Raw genomic sequence first — 18,619 nt, forward strand, 5'->3', positions numbered from 1 at the left:
TTGGGCAGCACATTAAGCAGTAAGAATAACAAATTAATGCTATAAAGCTACATGCAGTTAAACACAATGCCGTTAAAATGAGCCCTGCAGCAATTAAACTGGATTTATAAAAGGATAAAATAGATGGAAACAATTATTCTATATTGTCTCCGATGCCAGGAGGAAATGTGTTTATCAGTGAAAGATCAGCATCAGTAATGATGAAAAAAAGACTAAAATATCTTCAGTGACTCACTTAAATTATTTTGTTTGTTTCATCCAATAAGATGCCATTAGGGGGTGATCAGCTAACATGCTAGGTAGTCAATTTCTTTTGTGTTTTTACATTTTTGACAGCACACTGAGGAACACATTTATAGACAATTGTTTTTGTTAAAGTAAAGCTACATGTAGATACAATGGTCCACAATTTCACTGGCTCTATTTTTCTAAAGTTGAGAGTTCATGATAGGCTTTTCTAAGTCTGTCCTTTTTCTAACGAAAAGCAGGCACGGCTGTCATCATCTTCCTAGTGCAGGTTAACCCTTTACCTTCATTTGCATTTGATTTATTTTGTGCAAAGTCATCAAAGGGTGACTTGAGAAGGCATTTTAAATTTTATTGGAAAAGAAAGTGCCTTGGAGTTCTTTGAGGATTTAGCGTATGTTTATCCTTTTCAAAGAACACCTTAAACAGAAGCAGTTTGAATCCAGGAAGTGCTCCTTCTCAGGAACAGTTGAACATTTATTTTATGCGTATAGTATTTATTTGATGAGAAAGATAAAATGCCAAACCTTATAATGGTTTTGTTCATTTTCTTTTTTTAAAATTATGGCTTTTTGTCATGCATTTTGTTAGGCCTTGGTCACCTTAGCTGGCAGTAAACTGACAGAGACAGGTATCTGTGGCAGATATGTCTTATCAGCCTGGTCACTTACAAAATGGTAGATGTAAATATAACCATTAGTTGTAGGTAAAACTAACTGCTGGTGGCCAATTTTTCCAAATAATGTACTTTGATATACATTTAACATCCCAAATACTGAAGAGACCTGTACGTTGTGCACAGCAAAAGCAGAAGTCAGTTTTCCTCTTTCTTTTCTCTTACAGTGCTTATAACATCAGTGCTATACATATATAGCACAGCTGTCATAAGTGTTGCTTGATTATATTAAATGTATATATTACCACAGTTAGATTAAACTGAATCTCGAGCAAATTTTCTCTCATTTCTCTTTCAATTTTCTCTCCATCCTCCTCCTCAGGGTTTTGTGGTGGCTGTCCTCTACTGTTTCCTCAATGGAGAGGTAAGCTTCCGCCTTATTTATTCATATACACGCTCACTTCTTCATAGTATTTTTTATAATAGTTCTTGTGCTTGCAATTTCAGGATGAATCTCTGTGCTTATAATCCTACCCAAATTAATATAACTTAATATAAATTTTATCACCATTTAATAAATTTTGTATAATATACAATTAGTTGTAATATACATTAGTTGTAAGCAAATATGAGGACAGATAGTATAACTTCTCCCATGAAGCATCTGCAAGTGATGCAGAAGCAATCTGTCTGTTTAATCATATAGTGTAAGAAATATTAAAAATCTAATGAGTTATTTTATATTTATGTAAAGCATTAGTTGCTGGCCAGTGTTGAAAAAAGTGTGCCTTCTGAGAACTGATGACCTTTTTCCATATTTTCCCCAGATCAGCTATAATTTAAAAAATAAAGTAATTTTAAATAAGAATCTTAAAAAGTGTTTCAGTTCTAACGTTTTATATATCAGGACATAATAAAAAAAATATTGTCCTTACCAGGTTCGAAAATTATTTGAATACAGATGATCAAGAACACACACTCCACTTTGTTCCAGATGTCTTTTGGTTTGTTCAGATGCAGTTTTGCAAAAACTAAACTGAGGCTTCCTCTTCACAACTCTTTGAAACAGGCCATATAATTTTCTGATAGTACTGTCATGATCTTTAACATTTAACACGCTGAGCTCCATAAAGAGAGATATGCTGGGTCTTGGGGTTTTTGCAGTTTCTCTGAGCACTGCATGGTCAGACATTGGGATATTGTCTTGGTTGTTTTCCACTTTTGAATATTTTTTCTCACTGTAGAATGATGGACTTGAGTTTGTTGACCTTATAACTCTTTCCAGATTGAGCAGCAGCAACAATTGCTTATTTAAGTTGGTTGCCAATGTCTGTCTCTGGAAAACACAAGAACCTGAAAAGTCAAAATAAGTCTTTTTATAGAGGTGCTCACACTTGCTGGTTATCAGATAATTAAGGTCATTCAATTATCAGTACCTCACTTCTACTTACCCTGTTAATTCCTCAGGAAGGGGAAAAGGTATAGATAGTTTTTCATACACAACTTCTCCATTATTCATATTTACTTAATTTTAATACCTGCTAAGAACCAGATTTTTTTTAATACTATGTCCTGATACATAAAACGTTGGAATTATTATCTATTATAAAAGCCATGTTATATTACAGTCCCAAATCCCAAAAAGTTGGCATGCGTGCATGTCTTTCGAACGCTCTAGATCACATTAGGAAACTCTTCTTTCTAAAAACCTCACCTTTACTGTACCTTTTCGTGGAGCTGGTACAGCTTAAAGTACATTAAAAATGACCTTGTGAAGTTTCTCCCTGAAGGTGCAATCGGAGATCAAGAGGAAATGGCGCAGCTGGACGGTGAACCGGTACTTTGCTGTGGACCTGAAGCAGCAGAGGCATCCTTCGTTGGCCAGCAGTGGAGTGAACGGCGGGACTCAACTGTCGATCCTCAGCAAGAGCAGCTCGCAGATACGCATGTCGAGCCCGCTGGCGGAGAATGCCAACATCAGCCTCCCGACCTGAGCATCTGATTTGCTAGAATCAACTTCAAGGTGCCGTTCCACTTACCTACATCAGACCAACCAGAGCAGACCAAAGTGGCCCCTCAAACCTCTTGCATGTAGTTAATTCACCTTTAGAAAATTAATCTTTCTGAAAACATTTACTGGAGATTTTATGTCTTTATCATTTAATATTGAAGTAATATATTTAATTTATCTCACTACCTTAGACTACTTTAGGTTGCAATTTATATGATTAATGACTTAAAATGAATATTTTTGCACAACTTAAATTACATTTTATTGATTTAAACTCTCTTTATATAATATTTCCCCCTTTTATTGTTTTATTTACATTCAGATAGGAGATGGTGCCACAAGAGACACTATTAAAATAATAATAATAATACATTTTAAGAAATAAATAGCTTGACATAAAGTATGGGGTCATATTTGGCTGTTGGTGTAAAGTAAATGTGCTTCAAAGTGCCAAACTGGTTGCCTGACTGGATTTCATTACAGCCCAAAGTTAATTATCAACCAAACGTTCGCCTTGCTTGTAAAAAATGCTCATTGTTTAAATGTTTTGTCTTGAATTTAAACATTTTCTACTTTCAGCCGTAAGTACAGAGTATGTCAAAATATAACTTATATATAAAGAAAAAAAAACAACTCATGGATTGTGTAAATAGTGACTTTTAGTGTCTAGATCAGAATTTCTTTATTTAGGATAACGCAGTATTGTTATGACCTTTTCAAATAAAAGGAACTGGAGCCCAGATCTGTAGACTACATCCCATATCCAGAGGACCCAGAAGATCCTGCCCACTCTAGTCTGGACTATTTTTTGTATGAAATGAAAAATAAAAACACATACAGTATATATAAAAGAGATGTGAACGAACAGTGTTTCCCAACCTTGGGAATCCCAAGATTAGATTGAATTAGAGGGACTGTGAGATGTTAGCCATAATGTGGACATTAATATTGGTTTGTTTTTCCTTCTAGTTCCTCATCTTGATGCTTAAAATAAGCAGCCTGTCCTCACAGAGTGTGATGATGGGTTGTGAGTTGACTTAGTTTTGTTTTAAGCGGTTACAGATCAGAAAGGTTGGGAACCACTGGTCTACTATCTGAACCAACTAGAGCCTTTAGCTGCTCTACTAGTGGAGCTCGAGTCCCCTTTTCCCTTTTCAGACAGATTTTTTTTGCAAACTGTGAACATAAACAGTACACGTGCCATATAGTGGATGCTTTCACCCAAAGCTCTTCATAGTGCCATGAGTTTAAATGTACATCGTTTTATTGTAGGGGAAAGATTCCCACTGTCAACATGCTCTTGAACATAACAGATTTCATTGTCTCTTGATCTCTTTCCTCCAAGCTTGAGACCATTGTGCCATAATAAATTGTTCCTACTCTAATTTTAACCATCCTACGCTCATATTCCAAAGTGCCTAGTCGGTCACAAATAGCTATCATTTTTACATTTTTACAGGTAATCTAAAGGTGCAGCGAGTCATTTCAAAGAATGTACAGAGTGGTGGATTTCAGTGTAGATTGAAGAAAATGTGCTTTTTCCATTGTGTGTCTCAAAACTTTATTAGTGAATTTCTCATCATTGTCAGTTTATTAACTTACACACAGTGTAAAAAGAGTCCTGCTGTGTAGTTTTCCATAATTTTTATTTATTTTATTTATCTCTTGGTTTACAGCCATGATGTATCTACAACACTCATTTCAGCAGCAATGTGAAAGATAAATGGCTTCAAAACAAAACAAAAAAACAAGTGGTGTAACAGTCAACATTAAAGGCTTTAATGTGACAGCTCTTGACAATCGCTGATTTTTGCTCATTTTTCTGTTTTGTTTGTGCAAAAAACAGGCTGAGAAACAATAATTGTACAAGTGGGGAAATTATTTAATAGAATAAAATGTGAAATGATGTAAACAAAAATAGTTTTTTCACCATATTTATTTTATGTACCATCATAGTTGGATTCTAAGAATGTAGTATCTTTGAACAATGAATTGATGATACTTTACAGATAAGGATGTATATTTATTTTCCATGAAATGGTGCCATGTAAAGTGACTATATGTACAGTATACATGCTTTTTTGTGCATAAAACATAGTTGTGGTTCTAATGTATGATTTCATTATTTTGAGTGATGTGGTGTTCTTGGTCTAAGTGCCATAAATGTAGTGTCATAAGAAGTGAGAGTGGGAGATGCATAGCAAAGTCTCTCACTCTAGAGAAAGACAAAAAACACAAGAAGCAGATGCAACCTCTGAAAAGTAACATTATATCAAATGCATCATCTTTGCAGCTTGTGGACAGTAGAGTGAGGACAACAGACAGGGGACATGATTTTATTCAAATAGATTTTTAGAGGTGGAACAAATGCAACAGACAAAACACAAAGTGTGTAAGAGAGTGTGACTTTAAACACAAACACTCTGCTGCTGCTTAAGTGTTTCTATCACCAGCCGTCACTCTGAGTGTTAAACAGCTCAGATGTAAACGACCATGTCTCAAAGCTGTTACTGTATGTGAAAAAAAGAAGAGTAAAAATGACTCCTTGCTCATTTCCGTGCTGTGTATTTGTCTACCACAGGGTGGCAGTAAAATGTTAAGGAGAGTGGACAGTTTTGACAGGCACTGTTTTGCTCATGTTTAGAAATGTAGGATAGGGGGTAGAGATGCTTATATGCCATATTTTTATTCTTTTTCTACATCTGTTTTTGTGACAAGCCCAACATTTTGATGTCCATAATAAAACTTAAATTAACATTGTTTTGTTTTTTCAATGTAGAGATATGTGTTTTTCTGTCATGCCATATCTCAAATTCCTCCCCTTCACTTTAGTGAACTGTGAACTGTGTCAGTTTTTAACCATACTGTGAGATTAGAGGAAATCTGGAGAATTTGTTTTGATTCTTAGCACTAGCTAGAGGAAAACTGAGCATTGTAGCTTTTAGCTAAATTTTGGCTAAAAGAGACCACACTGCTTTTCATAAACCTCTTCTTGCATTTATTTTAGAATTATTATAACAAACGAATGTATCAAAGAGAAACCCTGATAATTTTTTTTAATATTATATATAGAGATATATAATAGCGTGATAACACGCTTATATCTGTATGCTAGAAAAAGAAGCTATATCCAGTGATTAGGGAAACAGCTAGCCTCTGATCCTCATTTAACTCCCTATTTTATACCCATACCAAAAATACAATATATATAATTTATGAATAAACCTAAAAGGCTGTTTCCCATACCTAGTAGATTTCTACTACCTGGAAGTGACTTTTTTTACTAGAAGAGAAACCCCCCCTCCCCTTAGCTAAATAAGCTACCTGGACAGCAAGCTAATATCTTGTCTTTTTGCCAGCATTTTTAGCATCAATCTCATTTAACTTTCTGCAAAAAAAAAAAAAAAGTAAATGAGTGTTTCTAAAACTGATTAAAAAAATATTTTGACTGTAGTTATTCTATGTGGCATATCTCTGTGCTAAGATGCTGTTACTTTGGCGGTTGTGCTTGTTGAGCCGGTTTTATGATGTTTTGATTGTGTGTTAAGTCTTGATTGCCAATGAATTGAATGTACCGTTGTCGCTCAGCTGCTCTTAAATGTTGCCTGCTATAAATTTGCCATAGTGTACAAATGATGTCTTTTCTTTATCATGTATGCATACTTTTGGCACACAGGTGGACCTCTTGACTAAGACCTGCAGTGTTTGTGGCTGTGATTTTGTACATTTCTTTATGTACCAGTTTTCAGTGTGTGTGTGTGTGTGCGTGTGTGTGTGTGTGTGTGTGTGTGCATCTGTGTTTGAAAGTTGGAGACTGTAATCTGTATGCATGTGTATGTAATGACAAGCATTTAAATATATGTAAATTCTCAGTTTAATGAAGAAAAAATATCTATGAACTTTCATCAAAGGTTCTACCTGTGACAGTGTGCCATGTGTAACAAGCGTTCTGGTGTCCAACATTCATGTCTCCAGTTGTGTAAAATTGACTGCAAAATAAACTTATCGGTGGTAAGTTGTTGTACTTGCAAAGAGTGTGATTCATTATTCAAAGATGGAAGATTTACTTACATTTACTATCGGTGTAAGAAGTTTACATACACATGGGTGTGAATGTCATGGCAATTTGGGGCTTTTAATAATTTCTTTGAATTGTTCTTTTTCCAGGATGAAATGATTGTACAGTATCCATCTTTAATGACTTTAAAAAAATAAGAATTATCCACACAAGGTCAAAAGTACACGTATAAGCTACATCGCCACTAATATTTGATTAAATACAGAATTGGTAGAGTTCATTTAAATTCGTTGGTTTCCTGGCATCACTTGGCTTTAAGTATAGTCCACAAATTTTCAACAGGGTCGAAGCCAAGGCTTTTAAAAAGGTCATTCCACAAGCTTAATGTTAGCCTGCTATATTCATTCCAAAACCAGATCCAAGTTTAGGATGATTGTCCTGTTAGAACACCCAATTACGTCCAAGCTTCGGGCTGTTGATCTCAGGTGATGTTGAAGAATATGGAGGTAGCACTCCATTATTCTAAACACTTTGTTGAATGTACTAGTATCACTGACAGCATAACAGTCCAAGAGCACCACCACCATGCTCCTCCAAACATACCTCGTGCTGTCGGAGCCAAATAGCTCAATCTTTATCCCATCTGACCGTAAAACTTTTTCCCCAGAAGACAAGTTGCTTGTCTATATGTGCAACTGCAAATTTCAGCCAAGCTTGAAGGCAGCGATTTTGGAATAGGGGCTTCTTTCTTGATCAGTGCCTAATCAGGCTAAGGCAATGTAATACTGGACCCACTGTGAACAGTGACGCTGGTGTTTCAGCAGTTTCCAGGCTTGAGCTTTTGTGGTTCCTGGGTTGTTCCTGAATGCCTTATCAGATCTTGGCAAAGCGGTGACACATACAAATAACTTGTACTTATGTACAGTTGTTTGAACTGATGATCTCAGAATTTGCAGATGTTTAAAAATGGCTCAAACGTTCTTCTTTTTAGAGCTTCATTGTTCCTTGGACTTTACCATTGTTCTGAGTATCGGTCAATCAAACAAAGAAAAAGAGAAACTACCAGTTGTAGTCAATTATGATTACCGATGAGAAGTTAATATGTCTTTGCTTTATCAAGTCAAAGGACATTTTAGATCCTGAATATGTACTTTTGACTCTGTGTATATTAGAGAAAATCCAAAATAGCTTAAAACTTGTGCGCCTAATTCTTGCTTCTTGTTCTTGTTTTTTTAAAGTCATTAAAGATGCATGCTGTACAATCACTCCATCCTGGAAAAAGAACCGATCAAAGAAATCATTAAGAGTCCAAAATCACCATGACAGTCACACCCATGGTGTGAAAGTCACAACTGTGGAGAAGAACAGGATTTTTGCACTACACGTATAACTTTATTGCGGGGGATTGCACCCAGTGTGAGTAACAATTTTTGTTGGTGTCTGCGCTAAAGTAACCTGAGGGGTCCACTTTGGAAAAACTATCCTAAAACATTAACTGTACGACTTTGATAGATTTAACAGATAATCCTGGGTGCTTGTTAATAAATGTTAATTATTATTATTATTCTAAGGGGTTTTTGGACATACGCGTTCAAGACCAGTTTTGGTCCTCTGCTCCATACGGGATTTAAAAGTAATTTAAAAAAGAGTTTAAAATAAAATAATTTATCTAAAAAAACATTTTATTTAAAACAAGTTGGCTTTCAGTTTATGACTGCAGAATTTGTTCAAGCAAAAGTCAAATCCAAGACACAGAAAATATTTCTTACAGAGGTGGGACCAAGTCATTGTTTTGCAAGTCTCAAGTAAGTCTCAAGTCTTTATCCTCAAGTCTCAAGTCAAGTCTCAAGTAATGTCAGGCAAGTCAGAGTCGAGTCTCAAGTCACTGGTGTAAAAGTCCGAGTCAAGTCACAAGTCTGAAACTTTGAATTTCAAGTCCTTTCGAGTCTTTAAAAAAAAAAACAACGAAAAAATAATGTTGCAGTTATGCTAAATGTAAATATTAGACCATGTAATTTTAAAATCTGTGTTTTTCTCAACACATGACAAAATAGTGAACTTAGAAAATATACACAAATTGTGAAATTGCACCTCTTTAAAATGCAGCTCAATTAAACCTAGCTCCAAGAATAATTTTCACCGACAGTTCTGAGATAAGCTGCATGTTATTCTTGGATGCGGTTGTAGGACCGGCTTTAAAATCGCATGACAAAAATATCATACACATTAAAAAAACTGTATCACCAACGTAGCCTGGACAACATTTGCTAGTTAGATGAAGTCAGCTATCTCATCGTAGCATATTTATATGCATATTTATAATCATACGGTTCTTGGAGTGAGTGCATACACTCATGAAGTTTAGTAACTTCAGGTCACTGCAACAAGCCCAGGTACAGTTTACCGACGGATGGGTGCAGGACCTTGAAATGCACCGTGTAGAACGAAAGACCATCGTACGTATCATAAGTTTACCAGTCTCACAAATCGTCGTCATAAATACACATTCGTTAACCGTTTATTAATAGGACCTTTGAGCTCAACGGTAATTAATTAGTAGTGGAAATAATTTCTGGTAGCATCACAGAAATGTAGCAGTGACAATAATATTGTATGCTGTAATCGTACTGGGCAATTAGTGATACAAAAAACCTGTTTTATCCTGTGAATAAAAGTATATGTTTTTGTCAATGTACCATAATAACAGAAGCGAAACGCAATATTGTGTCAGGACAATTCACTATTTATGCACAATAAATAAAGGAGCATAGCGCGACAATTTCTGTTCAGCGCCAGACTTACTTGTAACCTATATCACCAGTTATGTTATGAAAGTGACGTATTAACTACTAAAAAACACTGACCTTTGTGTAAATGCTTGGAGCAGACTAACCTGTGAGCTGGAGTGTTCTGGGACGTTATATTTGACCTTTGAATGGCTGCAATCCAGGCCACCCGTCGCCTCTTTGTTACTTCGGAAACATGGCTCGAACAATTTCTCTTCAACGACGTAATCCGATAACAACCGATCTCTTTACCTGTCGGCTTCCCGTGGCTGTCATGCGACCGGCTATTGCAGTTAATAATACAACGGCTTCTTGTGTTTCTTTTTATCGCTGTATAACTGATTTTAATTGAAAGCCTGCGTGCGCTAGTACCGCTTGCCACGAGTTCCCAGAATCCTTTGCGGTTCTACCCGTGAATGACGTCACATTTTCAATCTCTATATAATATGCATGTTAAATTTTGTATTTGGGGTAAAATATCAAGTCTTTTCAAGTAAACCGGTTCAAGTCCAATTCAAGTCCCAAGTCATTGGTGTAAAAGTCCAAGTCAAGTCACAAGTCTTAGAACATTTTTTCAAGTCAAGTCTAAAGTCATAAAATTAATGACTCGAGTCTGACTCGAGTCCAAGTCATGTGACTCGAGTCCACACCTCTGATTTCTTACCAGTTATTGTGGGCAATTGTGTTTATTCAAGCCAAAAAATAAAACGTTTGCTCTCAGCAGCATTAAACTGTTACCCTCATTGGAGTACCATGTCATGAGGAGAACCACCAAAGCTTAATGTTATATTTCACAGTTTTCTATATTTTACATTTCCTACGATTTATAAATTATTCTATTCGATAAAAGTTTCATCCCATTTTATTGAGTATAGCTTCTTGTGTATATTGCATAACATATATTATACTAATTCATATACACATAAAATAAAATATTATTATACAAGTTGTATCTACTTATTAGGCCAATAGAAGGGGGGATAGATGGGCTCAGTAGGATCACTGAGATATCAGCTGCGACAACCGGAAGTGTTTTACATTCATTATGAATCGAGCAAGTAGGGCCTATAGGCATAATTTTTAGGTCTGAGGAATAAAGAGGGTCTGAGGAAGGTGAGGTTTGGCTTCAGGTCCAACATTGTATTTGGGGAAAGGAGAAAATGTGCTTTTCTTAGGTCCTGGTTAAAATTCTGATAGAAAGGAAATCCTATTCTTAGATGGAAAAAGTAAACACTGAATACTTTTAAAACCACAAATGTTCATCTATTACTGTGCATTACATGCACGGGTACACTGTTACAGTGTTTGATGTCAATTGTGTGTAGTTAATCTGGTACTATCTTTGTGTTAAAGATCTTGTATAGTGAAATATTTTTGTACACTAATGTGTCTGCAGCTTTGCTGAATATAAAGACTTAAAAAGTGCAGGGCTGAGATGCAGCATATGAAGTTAAACCAAACTTAACTTCAGAGATGCTGGATGAACTATTACTTTAGGAAATATAATTAAGCAAGCTGTTCCCAGTCTTTATGGTGAGCAAATCTAACAAACTGCTGCTTAAAATAATTACATAATTACAAATGCAAAGGCTTAATGGTTGTACAATTCTCAATACGTATTTGTGTGCACACCTACTATAAAATTTATATACTGACTAGAAAAATCACGTGAACGTCCCCTGAGGTCGGAACAACAACACAGAAAGTCTGAAAAGACATCTTGTGCATCTCTGCAACCCCAGGCACATCTCACAGAAAGGCATAATTTGACACCCTGGGGTGAGGAAGTGTTGTAAAAGCACATGAACACACAGAACTCTGAAAAATGACTTCCAAACTCCAAAAATTGGAACACCTGAGGAGCACTTGAATGCACAAATAAGAGGTGCTATGTTTTATTGTGCTGTAACTTTGGACCATTGTCAGTGTGGGTAACCAGCCCAGTGTTGTTAAACACAACCATTTTATGACATTGTATTATGTAAATGCCAGGCACTCTTTTAATAATTTGGTATTTCTTTAAGTACAACTAGTACATCAAATGCTCATGATTTATCACATCTGACAACACCATAAATATGTGGAAAGCAGCAAATAAATATTCACAAATCCAATGGCTTATCATCAAACCAATAAGTTAAAACATGATGTACCAATTAATGGCAATGCAAAATGCTTGTCCTGGACTCTCTGGATCGCAGTACTTTAAAAAATTATATATAGATATACATAACATATATATTTCAGTCAGTGAAATGCTAAGTGAGCAAGCACGCACAACTCCAGAGTGGTCCTTCAAAAGTTTCCAGCATAGACTGCTCCTGCTGCTTGCTGCACAGAACTATTTCACATATGTTAGCAATTTCCCAAATCCAGTGTTTCCACAGCTGTCTCTACTGAGGTTTCTCATGTCATGAGCCCATTGCTCAAAAGTTGTCTTCCATAATGATGAAAAACACCCATCACTTGACAACTGGTCATTAGTGGTTCCTGGAGGCTGTTGGGTGTAATTGAAAGCAAAGATTTTTTTTTCTCTAATACGTCTCTAATTCACTTCTCTTGCTGACCATTGTACAGCTGTACAATATGAATTTCCCCAGTGTGGGATAAATACAGTCTATTTCTATGTCTAAACAAGGAGCTTCAGCACTGCAGCCCACATTTTTTAAAAGGCACAACTTATACTTTGCAGACACACAGTCGCCACTTTTTTTCACAGTTTTTACTTGAGATAAAAGCCCCTTTTCCATTAGAACCTACTCGGATCGACTTGCCATGGTTCACCACGGTTTTCAGGGTCTTCTCTTAGTTCATAGTATCTGGACCAGGTACTAACATAGTACCTGCTTGGCCAGGGTTCATAGTGAACCGAGCTTTTGCTAAAATGTGACGTGGTCAGACTGCATGCCGCCAATTGGCTAGTCAGGGGCATCGCTCAATGAGTCATGATAGCATCCCATTCACGAAAATCAAAAACACTTATTTTGAAACCTGGTAACGAGGGGAAATGGCTACAAAAAACAATGCCATGGTCCCCAAGTCTGATGAAAAGCCACAGACTGAACAGCAGGTATATTCTTGCCTCGATGTCCACCTTTGTTGTAGCATTCATTTCATACATTAACCGTGTATTTATCAACGCTCCGCCCCGTTTCTATAACAATGACCATGCACATTAGGTGGTACTCAGTTGTAATGGAAAACCAGTCGATCCGAGTCAAGACGTGGGCGAGTCGTGGTGAGTCAATCCGAGTAGGTATTAATGGAAAAAGGGGTTAACTAGACAACGTCTGTAGACAAATCACTTTCATTCAAATGATGACCATAGCAGCATGCTAGCAGCGAAAGCAATCACAAGGTTGGGGAATACACATTTTTCCCTAGAAACTGGGGGTTGCTAGGTGGTTACTGACCTATCTATAGGCCTGTTTAACCTCCAGCAAACACTTTTAACTCGTTGGGAAATAAACTTTTTTCCTTCTAACTGGTAATTGCCAGGTAGTTATTGACTGGCCTCTAGGCCAGTTTTTCTTGAATTTTGTGTTTTGGTGGATTTAGTAATTTCCTTTTGATCAATTTGCTACTGTGTTACTGTCACCGCTGCAACTTGACACCTTTCCTGAAACCTGGTTTGGTGGCTTTATTAGGTGGGGTCAGTGTTAGCCTAGCTCCTTGTTTTGTTTTCAGCCTGCTTGCTAAGTGCTTGCTACCTTCAACAGCTGTTAAGCACTATTATGACAGTGTCTTGACACTGCCTGCCAGCATACACACAGTTAAAAGATGACCTCCGCCAGGTAAAGCAGGAACTGGAGAAAAAGGATGAGCTAACCATGGAGTTCTCATCTGTCATCACTACACAAGCTAAGCACTTAGCTTCTCTACACTCCTCCTGCTGCAGAACCAACTGCTTTTCCACGCATTTCCTCACTGTGACACCATACTCCCCTTCTGTCCAGTTCTGTTTCTACTGGAGGTAACCCTGTCATATACTGTCAGGTCAGTTGAATCTGTGGTTTGTCTTATATGACAGTTAAAACCTAATTTTTTATAGTATAACATTTCCTTAGTCTTTTCCCATTATTTTTGGTTCTTGTTCTTCTAATGTGTGTATGCAGGAGTGAATGTACTGTAAGATATTTGCCTGTGTTTGGACTTGTACATTACATCCTGTTTCATCCAAACTAGGAATTTTGTAACTGCATTTTTTAAATAAAATAATCATTGTTGTTATTATTATTAACATTGCTGTTAGTATCATTATTAGCATTACTATTAGCATTATTATTAGCATTATTACTGCAATGTCACCATGCTCACACACTCAAAATGGCAGACAAATTAACATCTGAGGTTTGTCGTCATGTGTCTGCAAATGCTAAATATGATTCCACAACATTTTTGCTCAGTCATTAACTCAGGGCCAGCTCTGTCCCCAGGTTTTCCTCTTTCCTCTGTGGCACCGTGACATCCCTACAAATCAACCACCATCGGAGACGGTCCAAGAAAGAGCACGCTGTGTTTCAAATGAGAAATGTGTGCTGTACCATCCTTAAACTGCAGCCACAACTGCTTCTGAAATCAGTATAATGCATCCTGATACATTTCCTCCTCACTCACCTGTGCTCATTCTGGTAACCTGTTCTTAGAGAGGGGTTGTTGAATTAATGTCATCAGCATGTTCAGCTCCAAGGACTGATTCATTTTTCCCCTTCCTTTTCCTTTGTGAAACATTTTCTTCATTAATGATCTCTGAAATCATACAGAAGAGATGTTGCCACTAGAAGCAGGCAGCCCGAGCCCCCCATGAGTCCGAATTGTGATCTGAGTGATGCTTCTCTTAGCTGGTGTGAGATGACTTTGATTGTGGCACTTCCACAGCCACCTCCGCAGCTCTGTTTGGACCTGCAAACAAATAGAAATTGCAGAAAGTTACAGATGCCTAGGCTTTTTGTTCACCTGTTGAGCAAAATGGTTAATGTCTCTGCAATGCTGCCATTTACCCATACCAAAAAATGTGTTTGAGGTTTTCACTCCAAAGAATAGCTCTTACCTCAGGGCAGCTATTTATGATAAATGTTTGTATGACTTTTTTTTATTACACAAGCTTCCCCTCCATTTGCCTACCTCTCCATTCATGAAACAGTAAAGAAGCGCCACCACAAACCCCTGCAACATAAAAGACATCTGTTTCAAGATAAAATCATAAGAGTAAGAACTGATTGCATGTACAGTCCGCTTAAGGGAAAACAGTGACTTGTGTTGCTAACACTTAATTGCACAAAGCATCACAATAACTTCAGAGAACAAACAAGCAAAACAGGATGAAGCTGCAGGCTTTTAAGAAGTCATTCGGTTGCTGATTTATTGTTGTTTGTTAATTCATTTTGTCATGTTTATGGGATACATTTTGTGCTGCATAAATGTCAACATTCCACATAGTTATAGTCTTACACATGCACAAATATTATGGAGTGGTTATTTATGACCGTGATTATTTCAGCCAGCAAGGGCTGCCGCTCTTAGGGGTCGCCATAACAGATCATCTGCTTCCATTTCTCCTAGTATCTAGTATTCCTAGTATCCTCTTCTGCCACATATTCATATGAATGTACTCTTCCTACATATGCCCAAACCATCTCAACCTTGTGTCTCTATCGCTCAAGCCCTCCTTCTGATATTCTCATTTCTAATCGTGTCCATCCTGGTCACTCCCAATGAAAATCTTAACATCCTCAACATTGCCACTTTCAGGATCAGCTCCTGTGTTTTTGTCAGTGCCACCATATCCCAACCAAACATCACAGCAGGTCTCATTAACATTTTGTAAACCCTCCCTTTTACTTTGGCTGCTATCCTTCTGTCACAATCATCCCAACACTCATCTCCACCAACTCCACCCTGACTGCACTCTCCTCTTCACTTCTGCTGTGCACCCTGTATTGTGTCTTGTATCTACTGACTTTCATTCCTTTTTTAACTTGTCCATCACCACTGCATACAAGAAGGTCCTCAGAGCTGATCCCTGATGTAGTCCTACTCCCACCTTGAACTCATCTGTGTCTCTGTCTCCTACTGCACCTCAGTGATATACTCATACAATACCACAGTTCCTCCAAGCACACAATCAATGACTTCTCTAGATCCATGAACACACAGTGAAGCTCCTTCTGGCCTTCTCTATATTTCTCTATATTTCTCTATCAACTCTCTCAAATATCTTATCTGTAGTGTTGTCTGTGAAGGTTCTCAGTCATCCAGATCATTGCAGTCTAAGGAGCTTGGTGAGAAAAGTGTCTGGACTATACAGCTGTCATCCGAGAAACTTCCGAGAGTGCCAGACCCTCTTGGGGACATTCCCGTAGGGCTTAAAATCTGGGACTCTCCACCAGTTGCTCTTTGAACTGAAGAAGCTTCTTAGATGAGAGGTGAAACGTCTTCAGTCCAGATGCTTTTCTTTCCAAGTTCTGTAGTGTTACTTCTTGGCATTAACCCATACTGCTGCTAACTGATATCACCTCTCTCCTTAACCTAGCTCCATGAACTACAACTGAATGTCTACATGGGATCACTCATCAGCTTTATCCCTCTGTTACCTCCTGTTTTAACTTTGCGCATAATCTTGATAAATTGGAAGATACAATAGGATATCAGTGTGCGCAGGTTTCTCTAAAATATAATAATCGAGTTGAGAATTCAGTGAATTTTAGAGGGACAGGTGCTGGAACAGACTGAGGGATGGATGGCAGACACCTCACCATCACATAAGTTCATCTGGCCTTCAGCCGACGAGCTTTAGTTATTATTGTGCATGCACAGGTATAAATATCAATTCCATGATGATTCAGATTTGTAACACCTGTGCTTCTAATGTGACAAGGAAAATAAATCTGCTGGGAAGAATTTCAACTTGAGAAATGTGAGTTATTTATTTTTAGCAATTCTTTGTGAACTGTGATTCTGAAGTTTTATACCTGAAAGGAGCCCAGTCCCAGCTCGATGTAGAGTCTGGCTGCTACTCCAGTGTTCTCAGGCAAGAAGGCAAATACAGTGTAGTGCATCCCAAACAGAGGAATCAGGAACAGGGTGGATTTTGCCAGCCTCCTGAGTGAAGCAAAAAGAAAGGACTGAAAAATAAAAAATAAGTCCAGATAATGATGCAACACTTTGAAAGATTACAGTGTGTTACCAGTATGGTCAGCTACTTTCAGTCATGTCAGAGGTACAAGTTTCAAATGCCAGACAGACTAAATGCGTCATTCAGGTTTCATCAAAGCTACAATGGTGGTGTCAGATTTTCATTACACTGACCTTTAAAACAACATCGTCATCAGGCCAATCAGTGGAAAAGATTAAAATGTCAAAACACAAAACCTGAACACATTGTGCTTAGTTCAGCTCATATCACTGATGTCTAAATATCATGTAAATGTTGCCATTTAATTTCTTATGACATTTTGTTGAAACGGTTTCCCGCAAGTAATGCGGTTTGAAAAGAGCAACTCAACATCTGCTTCATCATCAAAAGACACTGAGATAAGTATCATGTTTATGCTCTTCATCATTTACTTTTCTGTATATCCTATTGAGATTGGAAAACCTAGCTGGGTACAGATCCACTCACAAGAGTATCCAGTTCATCAGAGATCAACAGACAGCTGTTATCCTAACAACTGACATGTGTGTGTTTTTTATTCTCACTTTAGTTTCCTCAGTGACACTCTCACATGTATGAGGATGTTGCAGTATATGTTTTAGTCATCTAGATAGTCAGATTAAACCATAAAATAGCTCTAATCAGAAATATTATCACAGCTTCAACTGCTTAAAGATTAAAGATGGAGGGGGGCGATCAGCTTATTTCAGGTGAATAATTTGTGCCTTTGTGTGAATGCCAAGGTTCCTCCTGAATCAAATTTAAGTTCCTACGACAGGCGGGGCTTTTAATCCTGTGAAACATTCATTGAACTGGTGGAACAATCCTGTCGCACGTCAAAGTAGGTAACATCTATTTCTGGAATCTGGAGCTATTTTTATATGCTCTCATTCTAAATTAATTCAGCTGAGCACAAATGTGCACCAGCCAGATGTCAAGAGAAAGAAGGATTCTTTCAGGTGAAGCAGGGTTTCACTGCTGCTGCAGTAGATTCATGTATGCATATATTATATTAAAGTGTAAGAAGCCGTTCAAACTTTTGACAAGGGATTTAAACAGCTCCCCCTCACCTTTTCTTCTTACATACTACTGCCTCAGTTAGCAGTTTCCACTTAACACCCAGCAAAAGGTTTACATGTTAAAATAAATTACTATTTATCCAACTGAATTATAAAGAGTTTAGTGCAAGAAAATGATTTAAAGCTCAGCTTTATTAATGCTGAACCACTTTTCTCTGCATATGATGTTTTTAACTCACACCTGAGCTATAGGTTCCCATAAGTAAAGCCCAAAATTATCTCATGTATCCACTTGTTGGTGTTAGACACTTGTAACGTTGATCTTCATTATGGTACCATGATGGTACAGTTCTGCTAATAGCAAGTGAGCAAGTCATGGAGTTCTTGGGATGTATCATTGCAAATCGGGGCGGAAAAAAATATGATATTGTGAGAAATTTTTATTTCTGGGATTTCACATTGCCGATGGATCTATTTTTACCAAAACCATTTTTTTTTTTCCTTAAAACTTACCAAGGGCGTAGATCATCTTGCATGGCCACTATGGTGAGGTGAGGCTGCTACCTCACCTGACTTATAAAAGTTATTATGTCATAAGCCAGTCTTGTTTTTATCATTTATTTTTCTGCAAAATTCTGACCGTACCATCTGTCGCAACAAAAATTCAGAATCAGACCGGGCAAGTCTGCTTCTTCTTCAAGTTATTTTCAGCCAGAGAACTGATGCTCACTGGAACTTTTCTTTTTATCTGACCACACTCTGTAAACCCT

The 18,619-nt window shown here is 37.4% G+C and overlaps 2 protein-coding genes across 10 annotated transcripts in view; one reads left to right on the forward strand and one right to left on the reverse strand.

The window, feature by feature from the left end:
- The window catches only part of adcyap1r1a (adenylate cyclase activating polypeptide 1a (pituitary) receptor type I), a 34,021-nt gene extending 27,125 nt beyond the window's left edge, over nucleotides 1–6,896 (forward strand). For 6 of the 9 annotated variants that reach the window (XM_086270752.1, XM_086270751.1, XM_086270754.1 and 3 more), the window contains 2 exons: nucleotides 1,245–1,286; nucleotides 2,640–6,896. In XM_086270752.1, coding sequence (XP_086126878.1) covers nucleotides 1,245–1,286; nucleotides 2,640–2,864 — 267 coding nt within the window. In that variant the 3' untranslated portion in view covers nucleotides 2,865–6,896. The remainder of the gene's footprint in view (nucleotides 1–1,244; nucleotides 1,287–2,639) is intronic. The other 3 variants (XM_086270755.1, XM_086270757.1, XM_086270759.1) reach the window with 1 other exon arrangement.
- Nucleotides 6,897–10,442: 3,546 nt separating this feature from the next.
- Nucleotides 10,443–18,619, reverse strand: part of ghrhra (growth hormone releasing hormone receptor a) — a 49,256-nt gene continuing 41,079 nt past the window's right edge. Inside the window, exons 11-13 of the mRNA XM_086272854.1 lie at nucleotides 16,649–16,778; nucleotides 14,802–14,843; nucleotides 10,443–14,579 (exon numbers count right to left, since the gene is read on the reverse strand). Coding sequence (XP_086128980.1) covers nucleotides 14,433–14,579; nucleotides 14,802–14,843; nucleotides 16,649–16,778 — 319 coding nt within the window. The 3' untranslated portion in view covers nucleotides 10,443–14,432. The remainder of the gene's footprint in view (nucleotides 14,580–14,801; nucleotides 14,844–16,648; nucleotides 16,779–18,619) is intronic.

The sequence above is a fragment of the Aulonocara sp. 'chitande type north' Nkhata Bay genome, linkage group LG18 (genome assembly GCF_057382095.1).
Source record: "Aulonocara sp. 'chitande type north' Nkhata Bay isolate Kocher_YH1m ecotype deep benthic linkage group LG18, A_spYH_male_GT1.1, whole genome shotgun sequence".
NCBI classification, from domain to species: Eukaryota; Metazoa; Chordata; class Actinopteri; order Cichliformes; family Cichlidae; genus Aulonocara; species Aulonocara sp. 'chitande type north' Nkhata Bay.